The sequence below is a fragment of the Hyla sarda genome, chromosome 6 (assembly GCF_029499605.1).
Source record: "Hyla sarda isolate aHylSar1 chromosome 6, aHylSar1.hap1, whole genome shotgun sequence".
NCBI classification, from domain to species: domain Eukaryota; kingdom Metazoa; phylum Chordata; class Amphibia; order Anura; family Hylidae; genus Hyla; species Hyla sarda.
This window is the reverse complement of record NC_079194.1, coordinates 141,774,368-141,790,613: the sequence shown is the minus strand read 5'-3', so window position 1 is coordinate 141,790,613 and position 16,246 is coordinate 141,774,368. Positions and strand designations below refer to the sequence as shown.

The following is a 16,246-nucleotide window of genomic DNA, read 5'->3' as shown; positions in this document are numbered from 1 at the left end:
GGTGTTCTTCAGCAGCTGTGACACAGAGACTGGTGTGGGTGGAGGGGAAGCTGAGTGAAGTAAAGTATAGAGATATGCTTAGTCATAGAGAAGTATGGCAAGAAATCTCCAGTTGTACAAATCTTGTAGCAGTATACCCAAGAAGACTGGAGGCTGTAATCACTGCCAAAGGTGCTTCAACTTAGTACTGAGTAAAGATTCTGAATGCTAATATTTTATTTTTTCCTTTTTTATCAAAAAATTCTAACATTTTGTTTTAACTTTGCCATTATGGGGGATCGAGTGCAGATTGATGGGGGGGGGGGGGGGATAGGAATTTTTGTTTATTTTCCCACAAAGCTGCAACATAACAAAAGGTGAAAAGTTAAAGCATACCTGTCAGATCCAACAACATTTTTTTTTTTTATATATCACTCAGTACCTAATCCTGATAATGTACATCTATTGTTACGTGTTTGGCACCTTTATTTTTTTATTACACTTTTAATTTAGCTCACTGTGCCCCCTCCCTCAGTATGCTGTCTGCTCACATCTCCCCTAGCATTAGCAAAACTACAACTCCCAGCTTGTGACAGTGGGAGGATTTTTCCTCCAGCTGTGAGCTCTGCATTCACAGCTGTCAATCAAGGAAGTGTGTCCATGACATAGGTGATGATGCATGGACACAGCAGGACTAGTATGTTTCCAAGCAGGCAGGGGGGCAGTTGTCTGACTGGCTTTTTCAGTATGAAATACTGAAAATGTTCTAATGAAAGCAATTACAAAACCTATTGGTTTTGCATGCTTTACAACATATCAAAAGTTTTTGTATTGGACAGTGCCCTTTTAAAGGCTTTGAAGACTTTCCAAATGCATTGTATACCTCTTGTTCATTTTCAGAATTTTCTTTTACTTGCCCTCCCATCTCATGTGGGAACTTCCTCCCTCTTCAGTCTTCTGTTTAATTTCACACAATGCATCAGTTAAAGTGTACCTCTCATGAAACAAACTTTTTATATATTAAAGATAAAGCCCTACTGAACAACTTTTTAATTGCTTTTATTTTTAAAAAATTATTTAATTTTGAATTCCTTTCATTTTTTTTTTTTACTTTAAAAACTTCTTTACTAGGGGTCTCCCTAGTAATCCTGTTAGCAAGCATTTTGGACTCAGTGAGTGAGTCTGAAATCAGCTCAGAGCAGCTGCTTGTACACAAGCAGGGAGCGAACAGAGAGGATACATTCCCTCTTCTCTTTTTCTGTCCCTCTCCCCCTCTCTCCACATGGCTAATTATATATGCTTATCTCGCTCTCTCCACTACTTGCCTGCTATGACAAACTCCCCTGCTCTGTGCCTTCAATTGATCTACTGAAGAGCATATAAAAAATATATTTTTAGGGTTTTTTAAAGCAAAATAAATGCAGGGATAGGCTGAGTCAGGGACAGATGGGGAGGGGGATTATGGAAAGTTTAGATGGTGATAGGTACTCTTTAAGATCTATTTTTCTTACTGGGCTTTTGTTTTTCACTTGGCTTTCTGTCAGTGAATGGGAATATTCAGCCTTTACAGCTAGCAGGCAATGATCTGTTCTGACCAAGATCTCCTCACACGGGTGAGGGCCTAAATATTTGTGTAAGTTTATGTTTATGATTACATTGCATTACAGGTTCTAATATATTTGATTGGAAAAAATAATGCTGCAAAACAGGACACTTCAGTGGACACCAACAGATCCTATCAGGTTTACTATCGTTTGAAGAAACTTATGACATGTCAGCAATTTCAGATTTAGCCAGCGTCATCTTGATCACTGAAAAACGGGATCACGCTGTGACCCCACGTCATACCGGGTCGGTCCCGGTGGCTAATGATAGCTGGGACCCAGGGCTAATAGCATGCAGCACCGATCGTTGTGCTGCACACTATTAACCCTTTAGACGCGGCGATCAAAGTTGATCGCCACGTCTAAAATGAAAGTGAAAGCTTCCCGGCAGCTCAGTCGGGCTGATCGGGACTATCGCAATAAAATTGCGATGTCCCGATCAGCTAGGACGTGAGCGGAGGTCCCCTTACCTTGCTCAGTTGCGTCCGATCGGCATTTGATTGCTCCAAGCCTGAGATACAGGCTTGAGCAATCGACCGCCTAAAACACTGATCCATGCAAAGCTATGGCTTTGCAGGGATCTGTGTAAAATAGCTCCTATGGGAGCTATAACACTGCAAAAATAAAGTGAAAAAAAAGTTAATAAAGGTCATTTAACCCCTTCCCTAATAAAAGTTTCAATCACCTCCCTTTTCCCATAAAAAAAAAAACTGTGTAAAAATAAGCATATGTGGTATCGCTGCATGTGGAAATGTCCGACTTATAAAAATATATAATACATATATAATTAATTAAACCGCACGGTCAATGGCGTACGCGCAAAAAAATTCCAAAATAGTGCATTTTTGGTCACTTTTTATATCATGAAAAAATGAATAAAAAATGATCAAAAAGTTCGATCAATACAAAAATGGTACCGATAAAACCTCAGATTACGGCGCAACAAATGAGCCCTCATACCGGCCCGTACGCGGAAAAATATAAAAGTTATAGGGGTCAGAATATGAGAATTTTTTTTTAAGTATAAATTTTGCTGCATGTAGTTATGATTTTTTTCAGAAGTATGACAAAATCAAACCTATATAAGTAGGGTATAATTTTAACTGTATGGACCTACAGGATAAAGATAAGGTGTCATTTTTACCGAAAAATGCACTGCGTAGAAACGGAAGCCCCCAAAATTTACAAAATTGCATTTTTTCTTCAATTTTGTCTCATAATTAATTTTTTTCCCGTTTCGCCATGGATTTTTTGGTAAAATGACTAATGTCACTGCAAAGTAGAATTAGTGGCACAAAAAATAAGCCATCATATGGAACTTTAAGTGCAAAATTGAAAGAGTTATGATTTTTAGAAGGTGATGAGGAAAAAATGAAAATGCAAAAACGGAAAAACCCTGCGTCCTTAAGGGGTTAAGTTAGTTTAACTATACTCCTGAAATTGAGATAAATTATCCTAACACATTGCACCAACCTAATTTTAACTTTGCTCCTCAATTATTTGCTCCAAGGGGGCTATAAAAATAAATAAAATATAAAAAAATAATCTCTGGTGCATTAGGATATCCCATTATGTTGAAAGAAATCAACATAACCATGTCTATATCTGTAGAAGGGTGGGGGTCCACATGCTGAGACCTCTACAGATTACTACACCAAGCAGGCAGAAGCGCTGAGCTAGTCTCAGACTTTTTATAAATCTGCACACTGCATATTTGGCTTTTTGAAAAAAAATAAGCAGTGCCTAGTGAAAGTGAATGGGTACAGTGTTTAGCATCTCAGCACCTGGGCCCCACTGATCCACACTTCACTGATCCAAAAATCACATGTCAGAAGTTTCTTAAGCAATAGTTACCCCTTAATTCAATGGATTCACACATGCAGCAGTGATATCTCCTATGTGATGGAACTGCTATATGGAATGGTTTCAGTTTTAAATGGAAACCGCCACACAAGTGTGAACATAGTCTAGGCTTGGAGAACAGGACAAGAGGATTGTCTCCACAGTCACATACTCTCAGCTGTGTAAGCAGGACAAGGTTAGGCTCTCTCTAACTCTCTGGTTTAGAAGACTGTAGTAGTGGGTCTGTAGTCCATAACCAGTGGCAGTGTGTCTGGAGTCACTTGGAGTCTTCCGGAAAACCACCTCATGAATATCCCTTTTTTAGGAGAGCTCTGGCCCAGAATGGAACCTGCACTGGTGAACATGGCATTGGCATTGGAAAGCGTGGGTTACTACAGGAAGAGATTGGAGAAGTTGGTATCGAAGCAATGAAGCAGATTAAAGCCACATTTGATCCAAAGAATCTAATGAACCCAGGAAAACTGACTTAAATGGACAGTGGAGCACTGACACCTCCAACCATGAACTCACTCAGGATGACTCCAAAACAATGGTACCGCTCACCTATCAAGGGGGGTGCCCCCCCTATAATTCATAGGACTTCAAAATCATTAAGTTAAAGAGTACCTGTCATCAAACCATATTTTCTAAAATAACTCAGATTCTATTCCTAACACCCTTTAAAAAGCTCTTTATCATACCTTTCCCCTTGCTCCCTTTTTTGTGAGCTCCCGGCAGGAGAAAATGGGCATTCCCCAGCAGACGCCACGTCACTTAAGCCTGCGAGAGCTTTGCTTCGCCATGCCCCGCACGCACTTCCTGAGTTTGGTCTCCTGCCAGGCCGGGAGGAGACCAAACTAACTATTTGACTTGCACAGGGAACAGAACAGAGCCACCTAGTGGCAGTTTTTTCAATCATATTAAAAACATAAAGGTTGAGAAAATAGCAAAGTGTCTTCTAGTTACATAAGGAACAATATATTAAAAGTTCATTTTGGAGACAGGTACTCTTTATTCAGTACATTTATTTCATTTTGTTCAAATGAAGTATTGTAAGTATATACAATCATACATTACACCCAATCTGTGTATAAACAGAAATTCAGAAGACATATGAACACAACATTTTGGCCCAGTTAGGACCTTTTTTAAATCGTACCTGTCATTAGTGATAAAAATGTATATCTTATAGATTAGCTTGTTGGAATTACCTTTCTAATATACTTCTGAATAAAATGTTGTAACTTTATGTTAAATTAACCCCTAACAGTTTGGCCATCAGTCTGGTCCTGCCAACAGTCCTGCTTGCAGATTGTCTCCTGCAGCCTGGCAGAGACAAAAATCAGAACATGCAGGTGGGACCTTAGCTCAGCACAGTGTATAGAGCTAAATATTTCAGCTCCCTTTCCCTTTGAGCTGAATTAGACTGTAGAATCATGATACTTTCAGTGCATAGTACTGAATATTGTGCTAAATATTTGAGCTCCCTTTAGCAGCTGTTGGGCAGTGCTAACACACAGTAGTTCAGTGCCGAGAGCTCAGGTGGGTGTGTGCGACCTTAGCCAATCACAGCCCATCTCACACTGAACTGCTCTTGGCTGTTTCTAGCAGAGTGAGAGAGGAAGTGCTCCCCTGCAGGGCTTCAGGTGATGTCACATCTGTCAGGAAAAGCCCCTTCCCAGTCTGTGGAGCTTACTGAGACTGAGCAGAACGTACAAAACAATATCAAGGTAGGAAACAAAAATAGATAATAAAAAATAAAGGGAGGGAGTGGTTTATTATGATGGGGGGGGGGGGGAGTGAACTGAGAGAATTAAAACATTTATTAAGCACATGACAGGTACTCCTTAAGTGTACATGGGCTGCATGAGGAGAATAGAGCTTGTAGCAGGTGTGTTTTCTGTAAATATGCAGATTGGATATATGATTTTGTATACCTGCAATAGTTTAGTCACTCACTTAAAAACACTACATTCAAAGAAAAAAAAAAAGAAAAGAGAAAAAAAAAAAGATACTTTTACAGAAGGACCTTGGAGTGCCATGGATTATCTTGTCATAAAGACAGATTAAACTGTTCAATAAAACAGAATTACTGTGATTTTCTTTAACTGTGAATTTATCAGCACAATAAACGTATGTATTTAAATGTATTTGGTCTATGGAGTTTGTTATGCCTCTCCCTCTAGGTTTCTTACTCTTAAACATCTTATTAACCAACTCAAAAATGATATTCAGAGATTTTTTAAAATATCTTTTTCGTGGCAGGGACGAATTGCAGTGACCAAAATGTTTTTACTGCTAAAAATAAGTTATATGTTTAGGAATCTCCCTATTCGATTCCCGTTCCCAATAGGCTGACTGCAATCTTTGTTCATGGGCTATATATAAGTCACACAGTAAAAACAGTGTCCTCCCGAGTTTTGTCCAGATCTCACTTATTATAGAGCAGTTATTCTGACTCAATTGGTATAATGATTATTCTTTCCAGTGGGTGGTAACGGAAAAAGATATGTTAAATGTGCGTGGAGGACGGCCCTCTTAAATAAGACTCTGAGCTCTTAGTATGGTTATATGCTCTATTTTAAAAATTTTATTAGTTCTAAGTATGGTATATCATCAATTTTTGTAACTGTAAACAGGGTACTCTGACAATTCATGATATTTTTTTTAGAACAATCAAATAAAAGGGGTATCTCAGTGGCTTATTCACAGCTTCAACTTATCGGGAATGATCACATTTTTACAGTGGTAAAAGGACTTGGGGAGACACGTCTCAGCTGAGCAATGGCAATTCACATACCAAATACCCGTCTTTGTGTTACGGCTGAGGTGAAGCGGATCCGCTGTACCTGTGTGGATGATGACGTGGGCCATACCAGGGAGCGGAGTCTAAGGTGCCGCTGGTTTTCACCAGAGCCTGCCGCAAAGCGGGATGGACTTGCTGCGACAGGTGGCACCCAGTTCGCTACCCCGAGGTGTAACGTGGTACTGAAAGGATGAGGCAACACGTAGTCAGGACAGGCATGCGGTCAGGGCTGGCGGCACAGTAGCAAGGTCAGGTCACGTAGCAAGAGGTCAGAGGGCAGGCGACACAGGAGCAAGGTCAGGATATGTAGCAACAGGGTCTGATACACGGCAAGGCAAGACACAAACTGAACGCTTACTCTAAGCCTGATAAGGAACAAAGATCCGGCAAGGGTCAAAAGGAAGTGCTTGTACTTATAGGGTCACGGAGAAGCAAGAACCAATTAAATGTGTACTGTCCCTTTAAATTTCACAGAGTTGGTGTGCGCGTGCCCTAGGAGGCGGGGACGTGTGCGCTGGCAAGCGCACGGGGACAACGGGGAAGGTAAGACACAGTGGGCAGGCTGCGATTGCACGATTGGTGCAGCGCGCTATTAGCCCAGGGTCCCGGCTTTCATTAGCCGCTGGGAACGACCCACTATGACACAGGGTCACAGCGTTATATACTGGGACCAGGCGCAGGTCATACAGGTACGCCCTGCATCCTTAAGAGGTTCAACAACACAATGTAACTCCAAGTCAATCACACTTCTGTGAAATTACACTGTCCACTCAGGAAGCAACACCGATTGTCAATCAATTTCACATGCTGTTGTGCAAATGGGACAACAGGTGGAAATTATAGGCAATTAGCAAGACACCCCCAATGAAGGAGTGGTTCTTCAGGTGGTGACCACAGACCACTTCTCAGTTCCTATGCTTCCTGACTGATGTTTTGGTCACTTTTGAAAGCTGGCGGTGCTTTCACTCTAGTGGTAGCATGAGACGGAGTCTACAACCCACACAAGTGGCTCAGGTAGTGCAGCTCATCCAAGATGGCACATCAATGCGAGCTGTGGCAAGAAGGTTTGCTGTGTCTGTCAGCGTAGTGTCCAGAGCATGGAGGAGCTACCAGGAGACAGGCCAGTACATCAGGAGACGTGGAGGCGGCCATAAGAGGGCAACAACCCAGCAGCAGAACCGCTACCTCCGCCTTTGTGCAAGGAATAGCAGGAAGAGCACTGCCAGAGGCCTGCATAATGACCTCCAGCAGGCCACAAATGTGCATGTATCCACTCAAATGGTCAGAAACAGACTCCATGAGGGTGGTATGAAGGCTCGACTTCCACAGATGGGGGTTGTGCTTACAGCCCAACACCGTGCAGGACGTTTGGCATTTGCCAGAGAACACCAAGATTGGCAAATTTGCCACTGGCACCCTATGCTCTTCACAGATGAAAGCAGGTTCATACTGAGCACATGTGACAGAGTCTGGAGATGCCGTGGAGAACTTTCTGCTGCCTGTAACATCCTCCTGCATGACCAGTTTGGTGGTGGGTCAGTAATGCTGTGGGGTGGCATTTCTATCCTCCATGTGCTTGCCAGAGGTAGCCTGACTGCCATTAGGTACCCAGATAAGATCCTCAAACCCCTTGTGAGACTATATGTTTGTGCGGTTGGCCCTGGGTTCCTCCTAATGCAAGACAATGCTAGACCTCATGTGTCAGCAGTTCCTGCAAGAGGAAGGCATTGATGCTATGGACTGGCCTGCCCATTCCCCAGACCTGAATCCGATTGAGTACATCTGGGACATCATGTCTCACTCCATCAACCAACTGTTGCACCACAGACTGTCCAGGAGTTGGTGGATGCTTTAGTCCAGGTCTGGGAGGAAATCCCTCTGGAGACCATCAGCCACCTCATCAGGAGCATGCCCAGGCGTTGTAGGGAGGTCATAAGGGCACGTGGAGGCCACACACACTACTGAGCCTCATTTTGACTTGTTTTAAGGACAATAAATCAAAGTTGGATGAGCCTGTAGTGTGGTTTTCCACTTAGTTTTTGAGTGTGACTCCATATCCAGACCTCCATGGGTTGATAAATTGGATTTCCATTGATAATTTTTGTGTGATTTTGTTGTCAGCACATTCAACTATGTAAAGACAAAAGTATTTCATACGATTAGTTCATTCATTCAGATCTAGGATGTGTTATCTTAGTGTTCCCTTTATTTTTTGGAGCATTTTATACACCAGCTAATGCATGGGTTTACCAGCTGTTTAAAGCCCTATATATACACAAAAATGTATCATTTATACCAGCAATGCATATAACAGAGAATACCCAGGGTATAACAGCCTGGTCCATATCCCCATGGAACTAGAACACCAACTAATGATCACGCATTTTAATTTATTCTAATTAGCAAGGGTTAGGAACCCTTTTTGCACATAACACAGCTGAAGTACTCTGTACGACTAAGAAAGATGATAATTCCTTGTCAGAACAGGCAGTGGGAATGCCCCACAAAGGCTCAATAATATTCAGGTATGGTGACATGGCTGGGCAGTTTAATGTTTTTTCAAACCAAGATCCAATTCAGCAAGCAGTGTGAATAGGAGCATTGTCATCTTGGAAGAATGCATGAACATCTGGAAACAAAGTCTGGACAATGGGAGGGAGTTGGTCACTTCGGCAGGGTTCACATTGCGGATATCCGGCTGGAAAAATTCTGTCCAGAGAATTTGAGGGCACCTGCAGCGTCTGAATCAGCTGGCACTTCATCACCTTAGACAGCAATGTATTCCACACTGTTTCCGCCAAAAGAATGAGCAAGATTATTCTTTTGATGGTGGAAGCTCCGCAGTTGAAATTCCGAAGCATGGACTGTGCAGCGGAATCCTATTGACAGCAATTCAGATTGAACAGGTACATTTTTTCTGTGGACAGGGAAGTTGGAATTTTCGTGCCAGAAATATCTAGCGTGGAAATTCTGCCGCGTGCACAGTGCAGCAGAATCTTGTGAATACAATGGGACTCTGCTGCACTGGAATCTCCAGCGGAATTCCGCACATGTGAACATGGCCTGATTGACAAGCCAGGAGATTGCACAGCGCCCTGCTTGTCCTGCCCTCACATCCTGTATTTTTTCCCCACACAGAGGGGGACATTTACCATTGGCTTTATACCACTTTAATGTCCTAAATGTCACTGCAAATTTTGCGCAATTTTTTGGTAGAACATCTACTGTACTGTAATCTACTGTTTGGTGCAAGGTACACCACTTTTTGCAGTGGAGCTGTATTTATTATTTGCGCAAATAAAATTTAGAAGTGTTATTTTGCGCAAGTGTACGACAGCAAACAGGACACGTACAAAAGTGTCAGACGGTAGACTGACTAGCTAAAAACAAGCATGCCTCTTGAACTGTGTGATCAGTAATATGTTTGGTGGGGTTTTTATTTATTTTGGGTTGTGTAATGTCATGTTATTGCACAGTGTTTACCCTTTGTTTAATTTGCGATAAAATATTGCATTAAATAATGCTTGTTTTTTTACATGTAATAGGAGCTTGACTTGTTTGTCTGTTCAAACTCAACGGGTTGATGTGTGTGTTCCTTTTTTTTTTGCCCATTAAAATCTTTACATAACTTGCTTGGGCATCCTTTTCACATTGGTATCTTGTAATTTTCAGTGGCCTAGCATTTACAGTCAGGTCCATAAATATTGGGACATCTACACAATTCTAACATTTTTGGCTCTATACACCACCACAATGGATTTAAAATGAAACAAATATTATATGCTTTAACTGCAAACTGTCAGCTTTAATTTGAGGGTATTTACATCCAAATCAGGTGAACGTTGTAGGAATTACAACAGTTTGCATATGTGCCTCCCACTTGTTGAGGGACCAAATGTAATGGTACAATTGGCTTCTCAGCTGTTCCATGGCCAAGTGTGTGTTATTACCTCATCATCCCAATTACAATGAGCAGATAAAAGGCCCAGAGTTCATTTCAAGTGTGCGATTTGCATTTGGAATCTGTTGCTGTCAACTCTCAAGATGAGATACAAAGAGCTGTCACCATCAGTGAAACAAGCCATCATTAGGCTGAAAAAACAAAACAAACCCATCAGAGAGATGGCCAAAACATAAGGCGTGGCCAAAACAACTGTTTGGAACATTCTTAAAAAGAAGGAACGCATCAAAGAGCTCAGCAACACCAAAAGACCCGAAAGACCAAGGTTAAGCAACTGTGGTGGATGACCGAAAAATGCTTCCCTGGTGAAGAAAACCTCCTTCACAACAGTTGGCCAGATGAAGAACACTCTCCAGGAGGTAGATGTATTTGTGTCAAAGTCAACAATCAAGAGAAGACCTCACCAGAGTGAATACAGAGGGTTCACCACAAGATGGAAACCATTGGTGATCCTCAAAAACAGGAAGGCCAGATTAGAGTCTGCCAAATGACATCTAAAAAAGCCTTCCCAGTTCTGGAACAGCCTCCTATGGACAGATGAGACCAAGATCAACTTATCCCAGAGTGATGGGAAGAGAAGAGTATGGAGAAGGAAAGGAACATGATCCTAAGCATAACACCTCATCAGTGAAGCATGGTGGTGGTAGTGTCATGGCGTGGGCATCTATGGCTGCCAATGGAACGGTTTCTCTTGTATTTATTGATGTGACTGCTGACAAAAAACAGCAGGATGGATTCTGAAGTGTTTCGGGCAATATTATCTGCTCATATTCAGCAAAATGCTTCAGGACTCATTGGACGGCGCTTCACAGTGCAGATGAACAATGACCCTAAGCATACTGCAAAAGCAACCAAAGAGTTTTTAAGGGAAAGAAGTTGAATGTTATGCAATGACCCCAAAATTTTTTTTTAGAATTGCATCCATGTCCCAATATTTATGGACCAGATTGTAAAACACCATCCATGCCAAGGTAATGTTCAAATGTGTTGCTTCCAAAACTGGGACACCCCCTCCCATAGACATGAATGGAGGGGGCGTGACCGTGATGTCACGTCCATGTCTTGGAAGCAGTGCCTGGTACAGAATGCCAGGGGCTGCATCGAGATCATAGGGATCCCCCTGCGATAGGGGATAAGATGTATAAACCCAGAATACCCCTTTAACGCTGCTTAAGTTGCCACTGGTTTTTAACATTCAATATTTTATCTAGGTAACGTGAGCTGGGAAACATTTATTTACTGGTCGCAGTGCACACTTGCTTACAAATGCCCCTAGACCACAGAGCCAAAACAAAGCAGACTCCACTTTGTGATAGGAAGGGGTTACTGAGTGTCTGTGCATTATAGTGGTAATAGTATGTGTTTGTAAGATAGATAATGCAACATTGTATCTACTTTCATTTTTAAAGGAAGAAATAGCATCCAACTCCTTGGCTAATTGCTTTTAATAGTTTTACTTTTTTTCAAATAACATTGGGGGAGAGTTATTAAAACCTGTCCAGAGGAAAAATTGCTGAGTTGCCCATAGCAACCAATCAGATCGCTGCTTCCATTTTCCAGAGGAATTTTCAAAAATGAAAGAAGTGATCTGATTGTTTGCTAAGGGGCAACTCACCAACTTTTCCTCTAGACAGGTTTTGATAAATCTTCCCCATTGTCCATAAATAAACATTTTTACATCACATTGTATTGATTGATTTAGTAAACGTAAACAGTCATGGGCGTAAATGTTGGCACCCCTGAAATTTTTCAAGAAAATTAAGTATTTCTCACAGAAAAGGATTGCAGTAACACGTTTTGCAATACAGTGATCCCCTCGACCTACGATGGCCCCGACATACGATCATTTCAACATGCGATGGCCTCTCATACGATCGCATGGTGAAGGCAGCATCAACATACAATGATTTTGTATGTCGGGGCCATCGCATAAATGGCTATCCGGCAGCGCAGACTGCTTCAGCTGCCACCGGATAGCCGTTTACGGTGCCCCGTGTGTTCCGCTGACGATCACTTACCTGTCCTTGGGGCTCCGGCGCATCCTCTTCGGGATCCCCTGCATTGTCGGCGCTCTCCATCAACGTCATCACGTCGCTTCGCACGCTGTCCCGTCATCCAATAGGAGCGGCATGCGTAACAACGTGATGGCGGCGACAGAGAGCGCGGATGGCGGGGAAGCAGAGCCCTTGCCGGAGCATCGGGGACACCTCGGGGACAGCGATGAACGGCGACATCCCGGGCAGCGGTGACGGTCCGGAGCAGCGGGGACAGGTGAGTACAACTTCCTCTACCAGTGGTCTTCAACCTGTGGACCTCCAGATGTTGCTAAACTACAACACCCAGCATGCCCGGACAGCCAACCGCTGTCCGGGCATGCTGGGTGTTGTAGTTTTGCAACATCTGGAGGTCCGCAGGTTGTAGACCACTGTCCTATACTTTACATTGCACGGATCCCTCAACATGCGATGGTTTCAACAAACGATGGTCCGTTTGGAACGGATTACCATCGTATGTTGATTCCCTTTGTGTGTATTGGAACTAAACCAAAAAAGGCAGGAAAAAAAGCACCAAACTCCAAAAATGAGCTGGACAAAATTATTGGCACCCTTTCAAAATTGTCGATAAATAAGATTGTTTCAAGCATGTGATGCTCCTTTAAACTCACCTGGGGCTAGTAACAGGTGTGGGCAATATAAAAATCACAACTGAAAGCAGATAAAAAGGAGAGAAGTGACATAAAGGGCACGGATTCACACAAAAAATTATTCAACAACACCGCTTTGCCTGTGATTTATAAATCTGGTGGAATATAGAACTGTGGGGATATTTAGAATTATACGGCAAATGTATCATGTGGCTTGCGCAAATATGGTATATTTAACGCAACTGCACAAAGTGCAGAAAAAACTCTACCAATCATCAAGATTGGTACGTGTCCCCCAGAGACACAGGCACTAGCTGATCATATGTGTCTCCATGCCTCCACTGTCTTTGCACTTGCTGTTCTGACATAAAATGCTGTCAATAAAGGTTTTGTTATTGAAGCTCTGCCGTGGATATCATCTATGTGCAGTGCACACCCGAAGGTTTTTTTTTGTTTTTTTTACTAATATTTGTACCCTTAAACGTGCATTCAACTCTGCAGTAACTTCAGGGGCCCTAGTGTTGTGGTTTTCCTTGGCCACAGTTTGGCAAAGTACTTTCTTGTCCCTTGTGTCAAGCTCTAACTTTCAACCATAGCTACTTCTGTCTGCAAATGTTTTGCTGGTCTCTGTATATTGTGATGTAATCAGGGAAACAGTAGAAATAGGGGTGTTCTAGTATTATCCATGCCCTGTATGTCTGTGCTCTATGGCAGAAATGTGTCAGCACTGTATGGCAGTATATGTTAGCACTGCATAACAGTATTGCATGTACGGCAAAATCCCGGTGGTGTGGTATAATAGCACCACTGTACGGCAATATTGTCTGCGCTGCATCGCAAACTTATAATTGTATTATGATAGCACTGTAGCATGTATGGCAGTATTATGTGGGTTTTGGATGATAGTACTGTATGGCACTGAAAGGCAGTATTATGTCGGTTCTGTATGATAGTACTGTATGGCAGTATTATATTGGTTCCGGATGATAGAACTGTATGGCAGTATTATGTCGGTTCCGGATGATAGTACTGTATGGCACTGAAAGGCAGTATTATGTCGGTTCTGTATGATAGTACTGTATGGCAGTATTATATTGGTTCCGGATGATAGTACTGTATGGCACTGAAAGGCAGCATTATGTCGGTTCTGTACGGTAGTACTGTATGGCAGTATTATGTCAGTTCTGGATGTTAGTATTGTATTGCAGTATTATGTCGGTTCTGGATGATAGTACTGTATGGCAGTATTATGTCGGTTCTGGATGATAGTACTGTATGGCAGTATTATGTCGGTTCTGGATGATAGTACTGTATGGCACAGAAAGGCAGTATTATGTTGGTTCTGTATGATAGTACTGTATGGCAGTATTATGTTGGTTCTGGATGATAGTACTGTATGGCAGTATTATGTCGGTTCTGTATGATAGTACTGTATGGCAGTATTATGTCGGTTCTGGATGATAGTACTGTATTGCAGTATTATATTGGTTCTGGATGATAGTACTGTATGGCAGTATTAGGTCGGTTCTGCATGATATTGTACTGTATTGCAGTATTATGTCGGTTCTGGATGATAGTACTGTATGGCAGTATTATGTCGGTTCTGGATGATAGTACTGTATGGCAGTATTATGTCGGTTCTGGATGATAGTACTGTATGGCAGTATTATGTCGGTTCTGGATGATAGTACTGTATGGCACAGAAGTTCTGGATGATAGTACTGTATGGCAGTATTATGTCGGTTCTGGATGATAGTACTGTATGGCAGCATTATGTCGGTTCTGGATGATAGTACTGTATGGCAGTATTATGTCGGTTCTGGATGATAGTACTGTATGGCAGTATTATGTCGGTTCTGGATGATAGTACTGTATGGCAGTATTATGTCGGTTCTGGATGATAGTACTGTATAGCACAGAAGTTCTGGATGATAGTACTGTATGGCAGTATTATGTCGGTTCTGGGTGATAGTACTGTATGGCAGCATTATGTCGGTTCTGGATGATAGTACTGTATGGCAGTATTATGTCGGTTCTGGATGATAGTACTGTATGGCAGTATTATGTCGGTTCTGGATGATAGTACTGTATGGCACTGAAAGGCAGTATTATGTCAGTTCTGTATGATAGTACTGTATGGCAGTATTATATTGGTTCCGGATGATAGTACTGTATGGCACTGAAAGGCAGCATTATGTCGGTTCTGTACGGTAGTACTGTATGGCAGTATTATGTCAGTTCTGGATGTTAGTATTGTATTGCAGTATTATGTCGGTTCTGGATGATAGTACTGTATGGCAGTATTATGTCGGTTCTGGATGATAGTACTGTATGGCAGTATTATGTCGGTTCTGGATGATAGTACTGTATGGCACAGAAAGGCAGTATTATGTTGCTTCTGGATGATGGTACTGTATGGCAGTATTATGTTGGTTCTGGATGATAGTACTGTATGGCAGTATTATGTCGGTTCTGTATGATAGTACTGTATGGCAGTATTATGTCGGTTCTGGATGATAGTACTGTATTGCAGTATTATATCGGTTCTGGATGATAGTACTGTATGGCAGTATTAGGTCGGTTCTGCATGATATTGTACTGTATTGCAGTATTATGTCGGTTCTGGATGATAGTACTGTATGGCAGTATTATGTCGGTTCTGGATGATAGTACTGTATGGCAGTATTATGTCGGTTCTGGATGATAGTACTGTATGGCAGTATTATGTCGGTTCTGGATGATAGTACTGTATGGCACAGAAGTTCTGGATGATAGTACTGTATGGCAGTATTATGTCGGTTCTGGATGATAGTACTGTATGGCAGCATTATGTCGGTTCTGGATGATAGTACTGTATGGCAGTATTATGTCGGTTCTGGATGATAGTACTGTATGGCAGTATTATGTCGGTTCTGGATGATAGTACTGTATGGCAGTATTATGTCGGTTCTGGATGATAGTACTGTATGGCACAGAAGTTCTGGATGATAGTACTGTATGGCAGTATTATGTCGGTTCTGGATGATAGTACTGTATGGCAGTATTATGTCGGTTCTGGATGATAGTACTGTATGGCAGTATTATGTCGGTTCTGGATGATAGTACTGTATGGCACAGAAGTTCTGGATGATAGTACTGTATGGCAGTATTATGTCGGTTCTGGATGATAGTACTGTATGGCAGCATTATGTCGGTTCTGGATGATAGTACTGTATGGCAGCATTATGTCGGTTCTGGATGATAGTACTGTATGGCAGTATTATGTCGGTTCTGGATGATAGTACTGTATGGCAGTATTATGTCGGTTCTGTATGATAGTACTGTATGGCAGTATTGTGTCGGTTCTGTATGATAGTACTGTATGGCAGTATTATGTCGGTTCTGTATGATAGTACTGTATGGCAGAATTA

General features: G+C 42.0%; 2 protein-coding genes across 4 annotated transcripts in view; one reads left to right on the top strand and one right to left on the bottom strand.

The window, feature by feature from the left end:
- Positions 1–5,859, top strand: part of LDHD (lactate dehydrogenase D) — a 47,021-nt gene extending 41,162 nt beyond the window's left edge. For both annotated transcript variants that reach the window (XM_056525325.1, XM_056525324.1), the window contains one exon: positions 3,751–5,859. In XM_056525325.1, the coding sequence (XP_056381300.1) occupies positions 3,751–3,916 (166 nt within the window). In that variant the 3' untranslated portion in view covers positions 3,917–5,859. The remainder of the gene's footprint in view (positions 1–3,750) is intronic.
- LCAT (lecithin-cholesterol acyltransferase) overlaps positions 1–16,246 on the bottom strand; it is a 130,104-nt gene that overhangs the window by 113,045 nt on the left and 813 nt on the right. Inside the window, exon 2 of one of the 2 annotated variants that reach the window (XM_056525318.1) lies at positions 12,858–12,897. The exons of the other annotated variant lie outside the window; for it this stretch is intronic. The gene's annotated coding sequence lies outside the window, so the exon portion shown is untranslated. The remainder of the gene's footprint in view (positions 1–12,857; positions 12,898–16,246) is intronic. 2 annotated transcript variants of the gene reach the window in all.